Source organism: Bos taurus, chromosome 3 (assembly GCF_002263795.3).
Source record: "Bos taurus isolate L1 Dominette 01449 registration number 42190680 breed Hereford chromosome 3, ARS-UCD2.0, whole genome shotgun sequence".
Lineage (NCBI taxonomy): Eukaryota > Metazoa > Chordata > Mammalia > Artiodactyla > Bovidae > Bos > Bos taurus.
The window spans coordinates 82,749,216-82,771,641 of NC_037330.1; the positions used below are offsets into that span (position 1 = coordinate 82,749,216).

Here is a 22,426-nt window from a genome sequence, read left to right on the forward strand (position 1 = left end):
TAATAAGTCCTAGCAGCAAGTCCTAACTGTAATTTCAGAGCAGTATAAATATTTCAAGATAACCATATCAACAATGATCATGAAAGAATGTATGATTTCTATTAGTGACAATGTCCTGGGTACTGTTGATATTACTATATATTTTTGCCTACATTCTGGAAGAATGTGGAAGAAAATGCTGTTTTAGTTAGATGATAGGGAAAATAAAGATGTAATTTTTTTTCACATCCAAGTTCACAGACCCTTGAATTCTACTCATGGGTTCATCAGGTTAAGAACCTCTACATTAAATGACTGACCTTTCCTCAGCCCCATTTAAATTTACTAATTTCATCCATAGACTATAGAATTAATCAAAGTAGAACAGTCTCGAAGGGTAGGGCTTGAGAAATCATATTCCAATTTTAAATCTTCATATTTTAAAGTGTTAGAGCTAAACCCCAGTTCTTCTGACTTCTATGCCCGTTTTTTCCCTCCATCATAGCATCCTTCCCCCTGTGGCTCTCTCCCAGACATCTACCTCACTCACACATGCTCAGTTTGTCCCACTCTTTGCGACCCCATGGACTGAAGCCCATCAAGCCCTCTGTCCATGGAATTTTCCAGGCAAGAATACTGGCGTGGGTTGCCATTTCCTACTCGGAGGCATCTACCTACTTACATGTAAATTTCAGCATGACCCTCAAGACCTTCAGTAATATAGCTTTGACATATGTTTCATTCTTATCACTTATTCTTCTATCCACATCATTGCAGAATGTTTATCATCATTATCCCCTTACTAAATGCCACTAGTGCTCCCTAGTTAGTAGCACAACCAAAACTGGCCACATGTACCTCAAATGTGCCCCAAGGGATTTGTGCTGTTTCCTTATTAGCCCCAATACTTACTTCGTCCCTGCCTATATATCAGACTTTTAGGGCTCATCTCAAATGCTGCCTCTTCCATGAAGATGTTCCTAATTTCCATAACCAGTTGTGAGCGCTCTTATGAAACAAAATACAATTCTATGTTAGAGAATTTCTATTTTAAGTCTTCTCTTCCTCTACAAAGTGTGGCCATTTCTTTGTGTGTATTTCCCCTACGCTTAGGTAAATTTCTAAGCTTCCTGACAGAAGCAACGTCATTTTTATTACCTCAAGGTATTCTGCAGAGCCTGACACTCAATACTGGAATGGAATTAAGAAGTTTTAGGTTGTTTTTTGTTTTGTTTTGTTTTTTCTTTTCTAACTCTTGGTCTTCAATGCCAGTTTTAAAAAAAGCATACTCTCTTTAAGCATACTCTCTTTCCAAATCTTAAGACAGAGATGAATGAAATCTTGACAATAGTTTTAAAGGTTAACACTTACTGAGTACTCACTATGTGTTTTTGCATGTTTCCTCTCCACTTAATCCTCACAATAGCCCAATGTGATAGTTACTATTATTCATATTTTATAGATGAGATTAAATTATTTGCTCAAGGTCATGTAGCTAGTAGGGCTTCCCAGGTGGCGCTCGTGGCAAAGAACCCACTTGTCAATACAAAAGATGCAAGAGACACAGGTTCGATCCCTGGGTCAGGAAGATCCCCTGGAAAAGGGCATGGCAACCCACTCCAGTATTCTTGCCTGGATACTAGAAGAGCCTGGCGGGCTACAGTCCACAGGGCTGCAAAAGGTCAGACACAACTGAAGCGACTTAGCACACACACATGTAGCTAGTAAGTGCTGAAGTCTCAATTTGAGGAGAGCCAGTCTGACTCTAGTTTAACCAGTTCTTTAGTGCCATCTCCACGGTGTACCACTGGAGCTCAACAGAGAGACGAAGTATCTGTTTTTCCCTAAATATAAGGATTCATAATTTTTTACAAACTAGTAGTATTAAGTGAATATGTAAAGTCTTACTTTTGAAACACCTGCTCTTGTCTCCTAAATGACCTTAAATATAAAAGTTAGACTTTGGAACATCAGCTGACAAAGAAGCACTACGAGCTCTGAGCTGATGCTGTGTGCCAGTTAATAGCATGATCTTTGTGTAGAAGCTTACACAATATTAGTTTAACATTCCATTTCTCCTTATTTTGTAAACATGACAGGAAAATACAAAAATGAACGTGCACATGTTAAGAAATGTAGGTGTCAAATTTCATATAATTAATATATAAATGATCATTGCTGTTGTTTAGTTGCTAAGTCAGTGGGTCAGGTTTAGGAAATAGTCACAAGACACAGGTAGGACTACAAAAAAAAGTCAGAGAAACGACATCACTGCACAAATAAAAAGTTGAAAGACTGGTGGCTCTCTCCATCAAATAGAATGCAGTTAAATTTTAAAAATAAGTATCAAAATTCAACTTATTAAACACAAAAAAGAAGAGAATATAGACAAGTGACATTGAGGTACCAGAAGTGTAGGTGGATTTTTTCCTATGACATCTACTTAAAGTTTCTTGGAAATAATTGATGTGTGCCTGCACGTGTGCTCAGTTGCCCAGTCGTATCCAACTCTTTGTGACCCCATGGACTGTAGCCCACCAGGCTCCTCTGTCCATGGGATTGTCCTGGCAAGAATATTGGAGTGCGTTGCCATTCCCTTCCCTAGAGGATCTTCCTGACCCAGGTATCTCTCCATTAAAACTTTGATAACTAATGAGAGTCCTAACTGTGGACTCTCCTGACTTTTGCCATTATGAGATCATCCAAGTCTCAGGACTGCTTAATTGTCTCTTTAATCCCAGGTCTAATTCCCCATTTTAGGTTCAATTTAATACAACGTAATAGATCAAAACAGTGCTGAGTAAATTAGCAAGTAGTATGTAGATATTAGAGCTTCCCGGGTGGCTCAGTGGTAAAGAATCCACTTGTCAATGTAGGAGCCACAGAAGACACACGTTTGATCCCTGGGTCAGGAAGATCCCCTGGAGTAGGAAATAGCAATCCACTCCAGTATTCTTGCTGGGATAATCCCATGGACAGAGGAGTCCGGCAGGCTACAGTCCACAGAGCTGCCAAGAGTTGGACACGACTGAGCATGCAGGCATGCGTGTAGATGTTAGCTACAAGAATGCCACACTGTACAATTCCAGAAGTGCCATTCATTAGTTGTGCAACATGGAAGCCACATATCTACCCTTTGGGATCAGTATTTATTTTCTTCCAATGTCTACACCAAATTTTAAATCATCCCAGCACCAGCCTTCAAGCCTTTTTATTTCATACTTTTTATCTGTATCAGTCTGGTATGGTGTATTTGCCTAGACACGCTAACTTGCCATCAGTAATTCATCCTTTCTATTATCAGACTACTATTGGACTTATTTTCCTTTGTTTACCTTTCTTGCTTATTACTTCTTTTAAAACCCATGAATTCCCAATTCTTATTATATAATCTGAGTATAAAATATAAATAGGTACTATATTTATATTTTTTAATAACTTAAATGAAAGATAATTCTCTGTAGAATTTTTTGTGATTCATTCTTGAATGACACCAGTATCTAATGACTATTGACTTAAAATAGGGGAAGACTGAGCTTCTCAATTTCTGGAGGAATTGGTTAGAGGGTGGCACAATAATTTTTCTACCTAACACAAATCGGTATTCTCTACTTTTAGCAAAGTTTTCTTACTGTGAGAGGATAAGTGAAATTTTATAGTAGTTGTGAATGTTTTGGGCCATTGCTTGCCCCCAGTAAAGTTGAGGAGGACTGTAAGAAAGAAAGAGGAAAATGCTAATTCAAAAACGTGTCTACAATACTGATTCTAAATATATTTTCCAGAGTTTATAGACAATGAGGAAGACTTTTGTAGAATCATGAAAATCACACAAAAATGCTAAAGATTTCTAAACTGACCTAAGATTCAAACTATAAAATAATAGAAAATTTACATTTTAGAATCAACTTGTTGTTGTTCAGTCGCTCAGTCATGTCTGACTCTGTGACCCCCAAGGACTGCGGCACGCCAGGCTTCCCAGTTCTTCACTATTTCCCAGAGTTTGCCCAAACACGTCCATTGAGTTGGTGATGCCATCCAACCATCTCATCCTCTGTTGTCCCCTTTTCTTCCTGCTTTCAATCTTCCCCAGCATCAGGGTTTTCTCCAATGAGTTGGCTCTTCACATCAGGTGGCCAAAGTATTGGGGCTTCAGCTTCAGCATCAGTCCTTCCAATGACTATTCAGGGTTGATTTCCTTTAGGATTGACTGGGTTTGATCTCCACGATGTTTCCAGTTTTTCCTGGTTTGATGTTTGAACTTTTCAAATTGGTACCTCAAGATATTCAGTTTAAATGTTGAATAATATAGTACTATTAAAGTATGGTTAATTGACAATACTGAGGCTATAATAAATATCACTGGCTAAGTATTTATTCTCCTAAAATTTTTTGAAAGACATTGCTCTGCTTTTTTATAGAAAATAATAATCCATCATCCTTTCTAAGAAATTACCTCTATCAATATATTCTGGATATCTTGCTTCTATTTCACTATTATTTTAAATTCTCAGTATCCTCCTTGTCTCTATTTCAATAGAAGTTCATATAGTGATTTAATATTTTCAAAGCATTTTTTCATTATCTGTTCTTCCTCCTGTCTCCCACTTTCGGAAAAAATCCTTCAGTGTTTTTACGACGGTATATGAAAATAGTCAAGACACAGATGTACAATGCAAGCTACTGAAAGTGAACTGTGATAAACCATGAAAATAAAACTTTCTCCTAGTAGCAAAGAAATCAGTGGAGAAAAGGAAAAGAAAAAAAGACTGAATTAGTATGATTTTACCAGAAACACAGCACTTTCTGGCATGGAATAATAAAAAGTAACTAGAGATCTCTAAAAAATAGAGATTTTTGACTTAAAATTAGACAGACTATACAGATAAGTTATTTTTACTCTTTTGTCTCCACTCTTCTAAAAATAAGAGGAAATTGACATATATATATTTTAGATATGTTTGTCCTTGGACAATGCTACATCCTCAGGTTAACGGGCTTCCCTGGTAGCTCAGCTGGTAAAGAATCCGCCTGCAATGCAGGGGACTCCAGTTCGATTCCTGGGTCTGGAAGTTCTCCTGGAGAAGGGATAGGCTACCCACTCCAGTACTCTTGGGCTTCCTTGGTGGCTCAGCTGTTAAAGAATCTGCCTGCAAGGCAGAAGACCTGGGTTCAATTCCTGGGTCTGGAAGTTCCCCTGAAGGAGGGTATGGCAATCCACTCCAGGATTCTTGCCTGGAGAATCCCCATGGACAGAAGAGCCTGGCAGGCTACAGCCCATGGGGTCCCAAAGAGTTGGACACGACTGAAGCGACTAAGCACACAGGTTAACAGAATAGAAAAGTGACCTAACTTTTAATTCTCTGAAGCTGTCTTCTCACTAATACAAATTTAATGGGGTTGGTTTAATGTAAAAACAGAAAAATGGATACCTCAGGGAAATTCTTTTGGATAGACTTACACTATAAAGGATCTTTCCATTCAGTCATTCAACAAATGATGACTCTCAAGATTGCCTGTTGCCAGTTAATACACTGACAAAAAGGGATTCAAAGTGTCAAATTTTATGAAGAAGAGAGTAAAGAAACCTTCACCACCAAAAAGTCACATCAAATATTTTAAAAATTCATTTCTGAAATGTTAATGGTAAAATCTAGTATCTTAATATTGAGGTCCAAATGGAGGATCCTTCTATCATAATTCTAACAGAACACCCATCTTAGAATTTTGTCCTTTTTTACTTTCCTTTTATTCCAGACTGAAAGAGATCATCCAATAGCTTTATTGACTGAGTTTACTGGCTGTCAGAACTTGAAATGAAATTTGTGTTCAAAGTCTGAAACATCTATTCTAATAATGTAGTCTTGTTGCTGCCTTTCCTATAAAAGATTAGCACAACTTCTGGCTGGTCCTTGGCTGTAGCTGATTTCTCTATTATTAATAAGTAAGATATATCCATCAGTCTATCTCTCAACTGCCAAGAACACATGCATTCATTCATGCATATTGGTTGAATGCTTTTTATGCATTTATTATTCTGATAATTGCTGATCCTAACCATTTACTCTCAGATGTGGGAATGATTGTGTTTTAAGATCTGTCTTGTCTCTGCAATATTCTGAGTATCCTCAATATATATTCAATGGAAAAGAAGTTTCTGCCTCCTCTCACCTCAACTTTGTCCAGGTGCAATTTTGTCTCATTCCAATTCCTACTTAAAAATGATCCCCAAATATGCTGTGACAATAACAGAATGCTATTCTCTAATTCTAAGCTTCTATATAGTTATTGTAAGAGGACACTTACAATCAGTTCTGATTCATTTGAAGATATGGTGCTCTCATCTGATGTGTTTGTTATATTGGTAGAATCCTGTGACTACTGCAGGTATGTAGGAATAACCAACTGTAATACTTTAGATGAAGGAACTAGAGTGTGAAAAATCGTGTATAAAGCTGCATTGTATAAAACCGGGTGTACCACTGGCTTCTTGTACCTATACTACTTTTGCATACTAGGAAAATCAGTACTAGACTTAACTTGTCCAGATTTCATCTAGGATAAAGGAAAATTTTAGATTTCTGATAGTTTTTTCAATTCAGTAACTATCTTCACTGGGAAATGCCAAACCTGATCTCTCTCATCGGGCATACCAAAGCAATCTATCTGCCCACTCTCTGTTTCTGTTTTGCATGCAACTCTAAACCTAACAAACAGGCTTCCTGACGGAGAAAAAAAAAATCAATGAGTTCAAATGATACAGAATTTTATGTCTTTATGAGTCACTTTTTCACACTAAAACATGGAAGCTTCATAAAATAAGTTAATATTTTGCTTTCAAAGCAACAATATTTGCCTTCATTATAAATAAACAGGATTCATTTGAGACAATGATTTTTCAAGTGAAAGGATTAAAATAATCCCATTAAAACCAAAACAAAGGTATTTTATGTTCTTATATCTTTATTAAAGTACTTACTTTGTAAACCTGACTCAATAGTAACTCATATTTTTATTATTACAAATTTGTCTTTAATAATACATAATACACTTAAGGCAGATTTACCTTATAGATGGTCTCAGTTCTAAACACCACCACACTGATTTATACAAATAGCAAAAATCACATAGAAGAACATCTAATGATAGCTTTCTTGGTACTTATCTTTAGATTTCAAAACTGTAAAATAAGTCAAGTTTCCATAAATTTCATTTTTGAGATAGGAAACAACAATTTTGCCTTTATCTGCTTTGATTAGATGTAGTTGTTATTAGTAATATAACCTTTAAATCTGTGGGGAAACCAATACTTTACCTTTATTCCTCAGAGAAGGCTAACAGCAGGCAAAATAAAAAACCGTTAAAGAATCATACTGTTAAGTATTACCTTAACTCAAAATTCTCATATAATTGTATCATATCACAGCTAAAAATTACTATTTAATATATCAAGATATATCCAAAAGTGTCCTTTGGTTGCATTAATATCAGGGGGCTTAGGCAGCACTTAAGATTCTTTCTCTGGTCTTCTGGTGATTAGTATAAACTGAAGCTTTTGAAACTATTGGGTGATGCCATTTGGGGGGCCCAATACCGGAAAACCTCCAGGAGAATAGTGGACCCCAGTGGAAGAATTTGAAGACTAGAAGATTTGCAGTTAAGGTAGATTTATCATTAGCAGAACTTCAGGGAAATAGAATCACTTAATATTTATTAGAAATCAGGATTCAGTAAATCATTTCTCTTTCAGAAAAATATCTTTAAAATGTGTATATTTTCAAATGCTCTTTTGTTTAAAAGAACATATAAAATTAAGATACTGGTGAAAATAAACCAGTTTTGAATGTACTTGTTTCTCTTCATTTTTCCACCTTCAAAGGATTTCTTCTCATCAAGCACAAATGTGCTATTCTTTACAGCAAGACAAACTCTTCTGTGCTAAATCTTTTTATTCTTTTCTTTTCATCCTCTGAGAAAAGGTCTTCTTCGTTGGTTGTAGTAGATGTAAAATCATAGTCTCTGGAATGACCATTTACAAAAGTAAATAAGGGATATTTCTCCTTAGAAGAAATTTTCAGCATCTGTAACAGAAAGTACAGAAGAATCCCTTATTGGATGCAATAGCGCACAGCAGGACCACATGATGAAATCTAAAGTTCTAGCCCTGAACTGCTCCTGTTAGCTTCTCCCAGTGACATTTACCCAGTGCTACTGCTTTACTGTTCTAGCTAAAAGACAAAAGTTGACCAGTACTTACTGTACGGTTTATTTCCAGCTAAATACCTACTTCCTCATTAGGATTAGACCATCAAAAATTAAGTATATTATCATTCCTACCCCAAGCCCCCCAAAGTAAAGTCTTCTGGTCACATTGTTTGAAGAGTTACTAGTGAGTTAAGATTTATCTCCTGTAATAGACAGTGAAACAAAACGGTATCACTGATTATGGCAAAATACTGTGAATGACTGTTTAGTACCATAATGCAAAAAAAAAAAAATTAAACTAAGTCAAAAATATCCACTCTAATCTCAATTCTACAACTTACTTTGATGTGACTTTTGACAAATCACTCTACCTCATCTATTTTTTTTTAGGTATTCATTTTTTATTTTTTTTCTTTTTTTAAAAAACATAAATTTATTTATTTTAATTGGAGGCTAATTACTTTACAATATTGTATTGATTCTGCCACACATCAACATGAATCCGCCACGGGTGTACACATGTTCCCCATCCTGAACCCCCCTCCCACCTCCCTCCCCATACCTCATTTATAAAAGTGGGCAAAAGATATCCAATCTCCTTACCTCAGAGAAAAGTTAGGATGACAAAAAGCAATGAAAAGTTATTTTTTAAAATAAACAAGTTTTATTTAAAAGACCAAAATAATAAGTTTGGTCTTTTCAAAGACTTCCATTTTAAAAAATATATTTCTGCAATAATCTAGTCAATACAAAAACAGTGTTTGTATATACTGCAATAATCCACACTTTACATATTACCTTCTAAAGTTATGTTATATAATATGGAAGTAAAATAAGTAATACCTGGAATTTTGTGGGAACACCAACAACCTTTATATAACCTCTGTTAATTTGGGATTCACTGACAAGTCAATTAACTCATTCTAAACCATTTAAGTCTTTCTGTTAAACAGTCTACTTAAAAATTAAAACAATTTAAATTTTGAAGTGAATAAAAATTTTTGAGTGAAGAATGTTTTTATAGAAATAAACATTTCTATTGGTAATCAGGGCTTATAAGAAAGATTCTGAAAAATTTATGTGAGTTACAAAGAATGCTGAAAAAATATCAATAGTATTTATACATCATTAATCACAATCAATTAAATATAACTTGTTTAAGGATAATTTTAGGAGCAAAAACTAAATTCTCTCAAATGTTGATATTCAAACGAAGGCTCATCAAATTCTTATATATTACATTTACAGATTCTCTTGAAACAAGGCTAAAATAAATAGGTAGCCCTAGGATATGATACAATGTTAAATTTAAAATATTTCAATCAGACAGTTAATGTGAAATACATTTTCTAACACTGAAAATGAACCATTTAAAAACAATCAAGTACTTAAAAAGCCAGATGTGATGAAAACCTGATCCTATAAATTCATATTGTGATCCTACTTTTTATTCTCAAATTTAATTTATATTCTAAAAAAATGGGAGAGAGAAGGGCAAAAATGTGGAAATGAAAAAGAGACAGAGGGAGCTGGCATCTTTCACCTCCAGCCAATGGTTGGAATACAAGCCAAAATTGTTATCATTTTATATTCATTTAATGTCACTTGTAAAAGTCCAGTATCTAATAGGCAGGTATCATTGCATCATTTTTAATTCAACATAACAGAGCTAACATTATCATCTCTTCATCGTTTCTTTCAAAATCAAGAATTAAGTCATTTAGGTTTATTAGTTGTACATTAACTAAAATTCAAATCTGTGCCCCAAGGCAAAATGTTAGAAAGGAACTCCCAGTCCTTTAATTATAAAATGCACCTACTTTTGCAAACCCACTTGCAATGTAAGGCCTCATTGCTGCTGCTGCTAAGTCGCTTCAGTCGTGTCTGACTCTGTGCGATGCCATAGACAGCAGCCCACCAGGCTCCTCTGTCCCTGGGATTCTCCAGGCAAGAACACTGGAGTGGGTTGCCATTTCCTTCTCCAATGCCTAACAGTAAAAAGTGAAAGTGAAGTCGCTCAGTCATGTCCGACTCTGTGTGACCCCATAGACGGCAGCCCACCAGGCTTCCCATCCCTGGGATTCTCCAGGCAAGAACACTGGAGTGGGTTGCCATTTCCTTCTCCAGTGCATGAAAGTGAAAAGTGAAAGTGAAGCCACTCAGTTGTGCCTGACTCTTAGCAATCCCATGGACTACAGCCTACCAGGCTCCTCCGTCCATGGGATTTTCCAGGCAAGATTACTGGGGTGGGGTGCCATTGCCTTCTCCGGTTTTGTACAATACTGCAGCATGAATTCAGGCTGAAAACCTGAATCAGTACTGGCTTACAATTCAAATTCTCAGGGAAGTTCTTTTTAACTCCCTCGACTCAGTGCCAAGGTTGAGAAGTGGAAGCTTTTCTGTCCTTTTCTGTGGGAAAGTTTATTTCCCTTTTAATTTTATATTTACCTAAGTTGTAGACTTGCAGTGTCCTAGCTTTTTAATTGGGTCCCTTTTTCCTTATCATGGGTTGTTTTCTTTGTTCTTCAGTGACACATAAATTATGGTATAAAACTGATAGCACCCTAAAATTAATCAAATTTTATAAGGCCTCATTGCCTGGAGAATCCCAGGGACGGGGGAGCCTGGTAGGCTGCCGTCTGTCGGGTCGCACAGAGTCGGACACGACTGAAGTGACTTAGCAGCAGCAGCAGCAGCATACATATTTATTGATTCAGGCTTTGAGAATTATATTTTCTAACTTTTCTAGGTTTAAACATTTTTAAAGACTAGAAGATGAAAAATAAATGGAAAAAAGTGTGTAAATGAAAATTTGGTTTATTTAGATAGGTTTAAATCTTATACCATAAAAAAAACTTGCACACAATGTTTTTGGTGGCTTTATCCATAATTGCCAAAACTTGGAAACCCAACAAAGATGTCCTTCAATAGATGAGTGGATAAACTGTGGTACACCCAGACAGGAGAAAATTACTATATACACTATATACTGTGTGATTCTCTCTATATATACACAGACACACACACACGCATTTTTACATACACACACACACACAGTTGAGTTGAGCAATGTTAAGTGATAAACTGACAAATATAAACATGATATGATAGGAAGAAGTAAATTTAGGACAAATAAAAATAAAAATGCCAATGGAGATTTAAATTATCTAGCTTATTCTCATTTTATAAATGGGAAAATTGAGACCCAAAGGATTTAAACTGTTTTTCCAAGATGACATAACAGCAAAAAGAGATAAACTGAAAATGAATTACTGAGACACTGCCTTATCAACAAGCCTTTCAAAGTTCTAAGTACCATATCAAAAATTTTTCAGATTTTTTAAAAGAATAATCATTGATTTAAACATCTATCAGAAGGGAAAAGTTTAGTTTTCTTTTTTATACTACAAAATAGGAGGCACTGTCAAAACATTAAGGTCCCTCCATAATGGATAATATAAAATCTACACCAAAAAAATTGCACATTAGGTTACCTATATGACTTGGGGTATTATATCAATTGAGATAATATACAAAATAAAGATAATGAAAGTTATTTAATAACTTAGAGAAATAACTATTATATAATGGTAAAGGAAAAACAGCATATAACACTAGATATAAAATTTAATCTCAGTTTTGTTAAAATAATTTTAAACACGTACTTTAAGAAGTTTGAAAAAAATACAACTAAATATTAACAGTTATCTCTGAATGAAAGACTTAATGGTGATTTTTTTTATACTTTTATCTTCCAAAATTTCTAATATGTATTTCTTATACAGTGAGAAGAAAACCAAGTTTGTTCATTTGTTTTTAATTTAAGCTAACTGGATTTACTTCCCATAGCTATATTTCTAAAGCAGTTCAGTAGTTTACTCAACAATATCTTTAGAACAGGCAAGTCTTCTGTTCTAGTTTAATAAGACAGCTAAAGATACACTGAAGAGGCTTGATTGTCGAAAAGGCAAATCATAAATGTCTTTTTAAGAGGTCAAATATTTTATATAATTTTTCCTATGTGCTAAATTAATGGGTTTCAGAATTTACAAAGGAAAAACCTGGAGGACAAAAATCAAGTAATTTCTTCCATCATAAAGCTAGCAGTTGTAAAGTAAGAACAGAAAGAGAACCAGATGACTCCTTCTCCCTAGCCCCAGAACCTTTTCTGCAAGTCTCTGCCACCACACATGTCAAATCAGACCCAGCACACAGCAGTCTGTACCTATGTGGTCCATGCTGACCACGATGGAGGTACATATTATGTAGGGGGTAGGTTCTAAAGTCAGGTCTTAATGTGAAAATCAAATGTAGTAAAAAAATTACCTTCAAAAAGTCTTTAAATTATTTAAAGGGTGTTGTGCATAATTCTGTGTATACAACCATGTTTAGTAACATGTATAAGTGTACAATATGGTGTGGTATACAGCAATGCACAATATGAAATAAGAAGTACACATGCACAAATACGTACCATTGAACCGAAGTTAAATGTACATGTGATGATAATTCCATTCTGCTCCCTCACTACTCAATCTTAAATCCCTGTAGTTGAACTTTTAGCCCTTACTGTGTTCAGTCACTCAGTCGTGTCTGACACTTTGCAACCCCATGAACTGCAGCCTGCCAGGCTCCTCTATCCACGGGGATTCCCAAGGCAAGAATACTGGAGTGGGTTGCCATGTCCTCCTCCAGGGAATCTTCCCAATCCAGGGATCAAACCCAGGTCTCCTGCACTGCAGGCAGATTCTTTACCATCTGAGCCACCAGGAACTAACCATCTACATACAAGAAAATAAAGACTTATATTAGAAAAATCAAATAAATACATGTACTCTAATATACCCGGCTGAGTGATGAATATAAAAGTTGAGGGATTAAGTGACAGTCTAAAATACTAAACCACAGGGACCTCAGCAATCTTCACTTCCTGCTCTGGGAGCACAGAGAGGCAACATACATTCTACAGAGAGATGGTAGACTTTTTTCTCCGAAAAAAAAATAAAACAACCCTAGAGAAAAGATTACCACTTAATAACACTTGGGGGTCACCTAGTAAAAAGTAAGGCTCATCACCTGATCACCTTAGTATGAAGGTCACCAGCTAAAAAGCCATACTCAAACACAGGGAACATCTACTCAGCTCTTTAGTGCCCCACTTTCAAGTATAAACAGACACAGAAGATCACCAGTCATTTGGAGGAAAGCATCAAATGGAAAATTGGAAGATTAAAACAAAAAATAGAAAACCAACCAAACAAAAGGAAGGGAACATAAAAAGCAAAGGAAATGGAGGAAAATTTCAAAATTACTATAATTAATTTCCTTGGGGGAGAAGAGAAGATAATACACCCATTAAAAAATGAAAGAATCCCATGAAGAATGAGTAATAGAAAAACATAAATAACTCCCAGAAATGTAAATATCATGATTGAAATTTAAAAACAAAAGCATTAAAAGATGGGGAAAATCTCCTAATACAAAAAGATAAAGACAAGGAAAATAAAAGGAAAAAAAATACAGGAAAATCAGAGGACAATTCAGAGGATCCAACAACCATATCATAAAAATTCCAGAAAGAAAGAATGAAGAAAACAAAAGATAGGAAATAATGCTATATCTATTTAAAAATTTTTTCTTCTCAGACTGGAAGGAAACAAGACTCAAGGAAAAGGAATAACCAGGACACATAATGAAGTTTTAGAATACTAGGGATAATTAGTAATAGCTAACACATTATATAGTACCTACAGAGTACTAATCTAATAATCATTTAATTTTCATAATGATGCTACTGAGAGAGGTAGCTATTGTTATTTTCATTCCATGAGAACACTGATGCACAGAGAGGTTAACCAGTGAGGCCAGAGGTATACAGTCATGAGATGGTGGAGTCAGGATTCAAATCTGAAAACTTTCAGAAAGAAAAAAATGTTTACATTCAGAGGAAAATAATCCACAGTGACATTAAGCTTCTCAACAGCAACATTAGACGCTAGACGGGAGCAGAGCAATGTTTCTAACGTTTGGTGGGACAGGAGGCAGGGGATTATTCCATTCTAGAATTCTATATAATATCAATAAATGAAAAGATAAAGATGGTCAGACGTGTAAGAATTCAAAAACTTTATCATCTACTCATACTTTTCTTTGAAAGTATGCTTTCATACTAGAAACTGTGCTTCAGCAAAATGAAAGTGAAAGTCACCCATTCGTGTCTGACTCTTTGTGACCCCATGGACTGTATAGTCCATGGAATTCTCCAGGCCAGAATTCTGGACTGGGTAGCCTTTCCCTTCTCCAGGGGATCTTCCCAACCCAGGGATTGAACCCAGGTCTCCCACATTGCAGGCGGATTCTTTAACAGCTGAGCCACAAGGGAAGCCCAAGAATACTGGAGTGGGTAGCCTATTCCTTCTCTAGCGGATCTTCCCAACCCAGGAATCAAACCGAGGTCTCCTGCATTGCAGGCGGATTCTTTACCAACTGAGCTATGAGGGAAGCCCATGCTTCAGCAAAACAAGGGATTAAACTAAATAAAGATTCAGAAGATAGGGGATCCAACGCAGAAAGGCAGCATCAGGGAGTTCCAAACAGACAATTCTGCATCAAGTCTAGAGAAGAAAGAAGACTGCAGCCAAGAGAAAACTGAGAGAGAAAAGTCTCCAGAAAAAAGAAGGAAAGAAGAAAATGATGTATTTTCTTACATTTATATTCATGAAAAATTTGCTGCTAGGTACTTGACAGATATGAGTAAAAAATTAAAAGAAATATCAGTCAGTATGGGATTCCCAGGTGGCTCAGTGGTAAAAAAATTCATCTACAATGCCAGAGACATGGGTTCAATCCTGGACCAGGAATATCCCCTGGAGAAGGAAATGACAACCCACTTCAGAATTCTTGCCTGGGAAATCCCATGGACAGAGGAGCCTGGTGGGCTACAGCCCATGGGGTCACAAAGAGTCGGTCATGACTTAGTGACTAAAGAACGACAAACAACAACTCAGTATGTGCAAAGGAAATAAAAAGGGGAGAGGTAGTATTTACTCCAAGAAAATAAAATTTAGAGAAAAAAGAAACGTAATCATAGTATACCATGTGATTAGTGAACAACATTATGTTGTTGCTGATATTGTTTGGTCGGTGGCTCAGTCAGTAAAGAATCTGCCTGCAAAGCAGGAGACCTGGGTTCAATCCCTAGGTCAGGAAGATCCCCTGGAGAAGGAAATAGCCTACTCCAGTATTTTTGCCTGGAGAATTCCATGGACAGAGGAGCCCAGTGGCTACAGTCAATGGGGTCAGAAAGAGTCAGATACGATTGAGTGATGAACACTTACATTTTCACAGTAGTCAGATAAGAGAATGTAGGAACTGCACAATTATTCAAGAGTATGGGGCATCATGTCGGTAACTTACTCTCAAACAGCTCAGAAAAAAATTATTTGTATTATATTTACAACTTTTCTATAAGGATGCAATTATTCCAATTTTTAATAAAGACAAAACAAAATGCATTAAACAAGAACTGAGTAAATTTATCACCAGCAAATAGCACAAAAGAAACAGTAAAGGAATTGTTCAGGAAGAAGTTAAAATGATCCCAGAGGGAAGTAAAGTAATACAGGAAAGATTGAAGGGCATCACAAAGGATAACACTGACTATTTAAAAAATAACACCTTGTGGAATTTAAAATATGTATAGGGTTAAATTATATAACAATAAAACACAAAAACAGGCTTCAAGGAAATAAATATTACTAGACACTTCCCTGTAGCTCAAATGGTAAAGAATCTGCTTGCAATGCAGGAGACCAGGGTTTGATCCCTGGGTCAAGAAGATCCTCTGGAGAAGGGAATGGAAATCCACTCTAGTATTCTTGCCTGGAGAATTCCATGGACAGAGGAGCCTTGTGGGCTACCGTTCATGGAGTCGCAAAGAGTCGGACACGACTGAGCAACTAACACACACACACACATTTCTTCACAGGCCACCACCACCAGAGTACTACACAGAGAGGAGACTGAAACACTACCCTGTCTTCCTGTAAAAAGGCCTATTTACTTAACTAGAGTTTCATCCCAAGGGACAGGCTTTAGTAACCCTCAAATATACAGGCAAAGGAGGCACTCCCAGGGCAATTAGGCAGGGAGACACCATCCCTGAGCACTCCTGTAGCCTCACTACAGTTCAGCAAGACTCCCCAGGATGGAGCTTAGACACTGTCAAGAGCCCCACTTTTTGTAACTGTCATCCAGGGGACACCATCAAACCTCCTGGTCTGGAGTCCAGCAGTTACTGACTATGGCCCTACAAAACTGCATCAGTTCAGTCGCTCAGTTATGATGGACTCTTTGCAACCCCATGGACTGCAGCACACAAGGCTTCCCTGTCCATCACCAACTCCCGGAGCTTGCTCAAATACATGTCCATCAAGTCGGTGATGCCATCCAACCATCTCATTCTCTGTCATCCCCTTCTCCTCCTGCCTTCAATCTTTCCCAGCATCAGGGTCTTTTCAAATGAGTCAGCTCTTCGCACCAGGTGGCCAAAGTACTGGAGTATCAGCTTCAGCATCAGTCCTTCCAATGAATATTCAGGACTGATTTCCTTTAGGATTGACTGGTTGGATCTCCTTGCAGTCCAAGGGACTCTCAAGAGTCTTCTCCAAAGCCATAGTTCAAAAGCATCAATTCTTCGGCACTCACTATCTTTATAGTCTGACTCTCACATCCATGCATGATCACTGGAAAAACCATAGCTTTGACCTTTGTTGGCAACATGATGTCTCTGCTTTTTAATATGCTGTCTAGGTTGGCCATAACTTTTCTTCCAAGGAGCAAGCGTCTTTTAATTTCATGGCTGCAGTCACCATCTGCAGTGATTTTGGAGCCTAAAAGAATAAAGTCTGTCACTGTTTCCATTGTTTCCCCATCTATTTGCCATGAAGTGATGGGACCGGATGCCATGATCTTAGTTTTCTGAATGTTAAGTTTTAAGCCAACTTTTTCACTTTCCTCTTTCACTTTCATCCAGAGGCTCTTTACTTCTTTGCTTTCTGCCATAAAGGTCGTTGTCATCTGTGCATCTGAGGTTACTGACATTGATTCCCTGAATCTTGATTCCAGCTTGTGCTTCATCTGGGCTGGCATTTCTCATGATGTACTCTGCATATAAATTAAATAAGCAGGTGACAGTATACAGGCTTGACGTACTCCTTTCCCAATTTGGAACCAGTCTGTTGTTCCATATCCAGTTCTAACTGTTGCTTCTTAACCAGCATACAGATTTCGCAGGAGGCAGATCAGGTGGTCTAGCATTTCCATCTCTTTAAAAAATTTTTCACAGTTTGTTGTGATCCACACAGTCAAAGGCTTTGGCATAATCAATAAAGCAGAAGTAGATATTTTTCTGAAAGTCTCTTGCTTTTTCAATGATCCAATGGATGTTGGCAATTTGATTTCTGGCTCCTCTGCCTTTTCTAAATTCAGCTTGAACATCTGGAAGTTCATGGTTCGTGTATTGTTGAAGCCTGGCTTGGAGGATTTTGAGCATTACTTTGCTAGCATGTGAGATGAGTGCAATTGTGCAGTAGTTTGAACATTCTTTGGCATTGCCTTTCTTTGGGATTGGAAAGAAAACTGACCTTTTCCAGTTCTGGAGACATTGCTGAGTTTTCCAAATTTGCTGCCATACTGAGTGCAGCACTTTCACAGCATCATCTTTCAGGATTTGAAATAGATCAACTGGAATTCCATCACCTCCACTAGCTTTGTTCATAGTGATGCTTTCTAAGGCCCATTTGAATTCATATTCCAGGATGTCTGACTCTAGGTGAGTGATCACATCATCATGGTTATCTGGGTCATGAGGATCTTTTTTGGATAATCCTTCTGTGTATTCTTGCCACCTCTTCTTAATATCTTCTGCTTCTGTTAGTCCATACCATTTCTGTCCTTCATTGAGCCCATCTTTGCATGAAGTGCTTCCCTGGTACCTCTAATTTTCTTGAAGAGATCTCTATTTGTTCCTATTCTAGTGTTTCTCCATTTCTTTGCATTGATCACTGAGGAAGGCTTTCTTGTCTCTCCTTGCTATTCATTGGAACTCTACATTCAAAGAGGCATTCATCCTCTTCTCCTTTGCCTTTAGCTTCTCTTCTTTTCTCAGTTATTTGCAAGGCCTCCTCAGACAACCATTTTGCTTTTTTGCATTTCTTTTTCTTGGGGATGGTCTTGATCACTGCCTCCTATACAATGTCATGAACCTCCATCCATAGTTCTTTAGGCACTCTATCAGACTAAACCCTTGAATCTATGTGTCACTTCCACTATATAATCGTAACGGACTTGATTTAGGTCATACCTGAATGATCTAGTGGTTTTCCCCACTTTCTTCAATTTAAGTCTGAATTTGGCAATAAGGAGTTCATGATCTGAGCCACAGTCAGCTCCTGGTCTTGTTTTTGCTGACTGTATAGAGATTCCCCATCTTTGGCTGTAAAGAATATAATCAATCTGATTTCGGTATCAACCACCTGGTGATGTCCATGTGTAGAGTCTTTCTTGTGTTGTTGGAAGAGGGTGTTTGCTATGACCACTGCGTTCTTTTGGCAAAACTCTGTTAGCCTTTGACCTGCTTCACTTTGTACCTCAAGGCCAAATTTGCCTGTTACTCCAGGTATCTCTTGACTTCCTCCTTTTGCATTCCAGTCCCCTATAATGAAAAGGACATCTTTTGGGGGTGTTAGTTCTAGAAGGTCTTGTAGGTCTTCACAGATCCATTCAACTTCAGCTTCTTCAGCATTACTGGTCAGGGCATAGACTCGGATTACTGTGATAGTGAATGATTTGCCTTGGAAATGAACAGATATTCTGTTGTTTTTGAGACTGCATCCAAGAACCGCATTTTGGACTATTTTGTTGACAATGATGGCTCCTCCATTTCTTCTAAGCGATTATTGCCCATAGTAGTAGATATAACAGTCATCTGAGTTAAATTCACCCATTTCAGTCCATTTTAGTTCACTGATTCCTAAAATGTCAATGTTCACTCCTGCCATCTCCTGTTTGACCACTTCCAGTTTGCTTTGATTCATGGACCTAACATTCTAGGTTCCTATGCAATATTGCTCTTTATAGCATTGGACTTCCATCACCAGTCACAACTATAACTGGATGTTTTTGCTTTGGCTCCATCTCTTCATTCTTTCTGGAGTTGTTTCTCCACTGATCTCCAGTGGCATATGGGGCACCTACTGACCTGGGGAGTTCATCTTTCAGTGTCTTATCTTTTTGCCTTCTCAAACTGTTCATGGGGTTCTCAAGGCAAGAATACTGAAGTGGTTTGCCATTCCCTTTTCCAGTGGACCTCGTTTTGTCAGAACTCTCCACCATGATCTGTCTGTCTTGGGTGGCCCTACACGGCATGGCTTAGTTTCACTGAGTTAGACAAGGCTGTGGTCCATGTGATCAATGTGGGGTTAGTTTTCTTTGATTGTGGTTTTCATTCTGTCTGCCCTCTGATGGATAAGGATAAGAGGCTTATGGAAGCTTCCTGATGGGACAGATTGATCCAGGAGAAAGAAGCAGTGTCCCCACAAGAGACTGACCCAGACTTGCCTGTGAGTGTCCAGGAGTCTCCAGCGGAGGCATGGGTCGGTGGTGGACTGCTGAAGGGTGGGGGGCACTGAGTGCAGCACTGCATGCATGGGACCTCTTGAAGGAGGTTGCCATTATCTTCATTACCTCCACTATAGTTTGGCCCCTGGTGGCTCAGAGGGTAAAGCATCTGCCTGCAATGCAGGAGACTTGGGTTTGATCCCTGGGTCAGGAAGATCCCCTGGAGAAGGAAATGGCAACCCACTCCAGTACTCTTGCCTGGAAAATCCCATGGACAGAGAAGCCTGGTAGACTACAGTCCATGGGATTGCAAAGAGTTGGACACGACTGAGTGACTTCACTTTTCACTTTCTCACTTTATAGTTTGGCCTCAGCTCAAACAATAGGGAGGGAACACACCCCTGCCCATCAACAGAAAACTGGATTAAAGATTTACTAAGCATGGCCCCACATATCAGAACAAGATCCAGACCCAAAACTGCATTTAGCTGCATATTTTAAAAGCTGCTGACTGAGGGTTTAGCCCCCCATCAGCCTGAAATTAGGTGTTAAATGAGGTTCCTCCCCTTGAAACACTGACAGGTCTCAGTAGGCTCTCAACAACACAGGTATATCAAGAATAAACCAGGAGATACTCCAAAAAGAGCCAGGATGGGTGAGCACCCTGAGTCCTGCCCTGGTGCACAGCAGTCAAGGCACAAGATGGCTAGGCAAACCCCCCAGCCCCACCATGCCCATGCAGCAGTTGACCCACAAAAGGGTGAGGCAAGTGCCTTGAACTCCACCCACCCCTCACAAATACAAAACTTTAACTAATCCTTACCTACACCATGCAGACATTGAGCCACAACTGGGGTAGGTAAGCAATTTAAGTTCTGTCCTCCCTGCACAATGGCCAAGTCACAATCAGACCAGGCAAGGGCCCTGAGCCCAACCCTCCCCACACAGCAGCCTCAGTCCTTTCACAGCTGGTAGGCACACAGCCCACACAAAGGACTCCCATAGAGTACCTGACACTGGTGACCAGGGGAGAGTGCATTTCTGAGCCACATGGTACAGCTCCTATATAAGATCACTCCTTAAGACAGAGGCAGCCATTGTAGCTCATACATACAGACAAACAGGCAAAAGGAGGAGACACAGGAATATGTTCCAAACCAAAGAACAAAGCAAATCCCTCCCCCAAAACCTTAATTAAACAGAGATAAGCAACCTATCTGATAAAGAGTTCAAAACAATGATCATGAAGATCCTATGATCTCAGGAGAAAAATGGATGAGCAAAATGAGAATTTCAAAAAAAGACAGAAAATATAAGAAAGTACCAAACAGAAGTTGGAACAACTGAAAAATACACTAGAGGGGTTCAAGAGCAGAATGGCTTTAAAATAGAAACACGAATCCAGAAGACAAAGCAATGGAAAACATCCAGACAGAGCGGCAATATGAAAAAATAAAAGAAGACAGGACAATATCAAGCAGAATACTGTTTCGATTATAGTGATCCCAGAAGGAGAAGACAGAGAGAAAGGATCAAAAAGTTATTTGAATAATGTCTGAAAATTTCCATAATTGGGGAAAGGACACAGATACCCAGGTCTAAGAAGCCCAGAGAATTCCAAATAAGATGGACCCAAAGGAAAACATACCAGCCACATTATAATGGTAAAAGTTAAGGATAAAAAGAGAATCTTAAAAGCAGAAAGAGAACAGCAACTTATTTTGTACCAGGGAAAGCCGATAATGCTATGAGCAGATTTTCAGCAGAAACTTCACAGGCCAAGAAAGGAGTGGTACGACATATTCAAAGTGCATATTCAAACTGCCAACCAAGAATTCTCTACCCAGCAAACTTAGCATTCAAAATTGAAGGACAGATTAAGAGTTTTACAAATAAATAAAGCTAAAAAGTTTATCACCACTAAAATGCTACCAAAAATGCTAAAGGGACTGCTCTAGGTTAAAAAGAAAAGCACTAATTAATAAGAAAGCATATAAATGTAAAAATCTCAGTGGAAAAGGTAAATAAATGATAAAGGTAGTAAATCAGTCATTTATAAAGTACAAATGGTAAAAGACAAAAGCAGTACAAAAACTTTGAAAATGTAATAATTAGTCAAGGGATACATAAAATAAAAAGATGTAAAATATGTCAGCAAAAATATCAAACACGGAGTCAAAATGAATGTGTTCAAAATTAAGTTACTATCAACTTAAAAGAGATTTCTATGTACAGAGAATGTTATATGTGAATCTCACAGTAAGCACAAAGGAAAAAAAGTAAATATACAAAAGAAAGTGAGAAAGGAATGCAAATACATATGCCACCTACAAGACACTTACTTCAAACCTAAAGACACTGATTGAAGTGAAGAGATGGAAAAAGATATACCATGAAAACGGAAATAAAAAAGCTAGGCTAAGGCAATAGCACCCCACTCCAGTACTCTTGCCTGGAAAGTCCCATGGACGGAGGAGGCTGGTAGGCTGTAGTCCATGGGGTCGCTAAGAGTCGGACTCGACTGAGCGACTTCACTTTCACTTTTCACTTTCATGCACTGGAGAAGGAAATGGCAACCCACTCCAGTGTTCTTGCCTGGAGAATCCCAGGGACGGGGGAGCATGGT

At 37.9% G+C, this 22,426-nt stretch overlaps 1 protein-coding gene across 4 annotated transcripts in view; it reads right to left on the reverse strand.

Moving 5' to 3' along the window:
- Window positions 1-6,921: 6,921 nt before the first annotated feature.
- The window catches only part of ATG4C (autophagy related 4C cysteine peptidase), a 96,173-nt gene continuing 80,668 nt past the window's right edge, over window positions 6,922-22,426 (reverse strand). For all 4 annotated transcript variants that reach the window (XM_005204512.5, XM_005204513.5, NM_001082442.1 and 1 more), the window contains 1 exon segment: window positions 6,922-8,057. In XM_005204512.5, coding sequence (XP_005204569.2) covers window positions 7,890-8,057 — 168 coding nt within the window. In that variant the 3' untranslated portion in view covers window positions 6,922-7,889.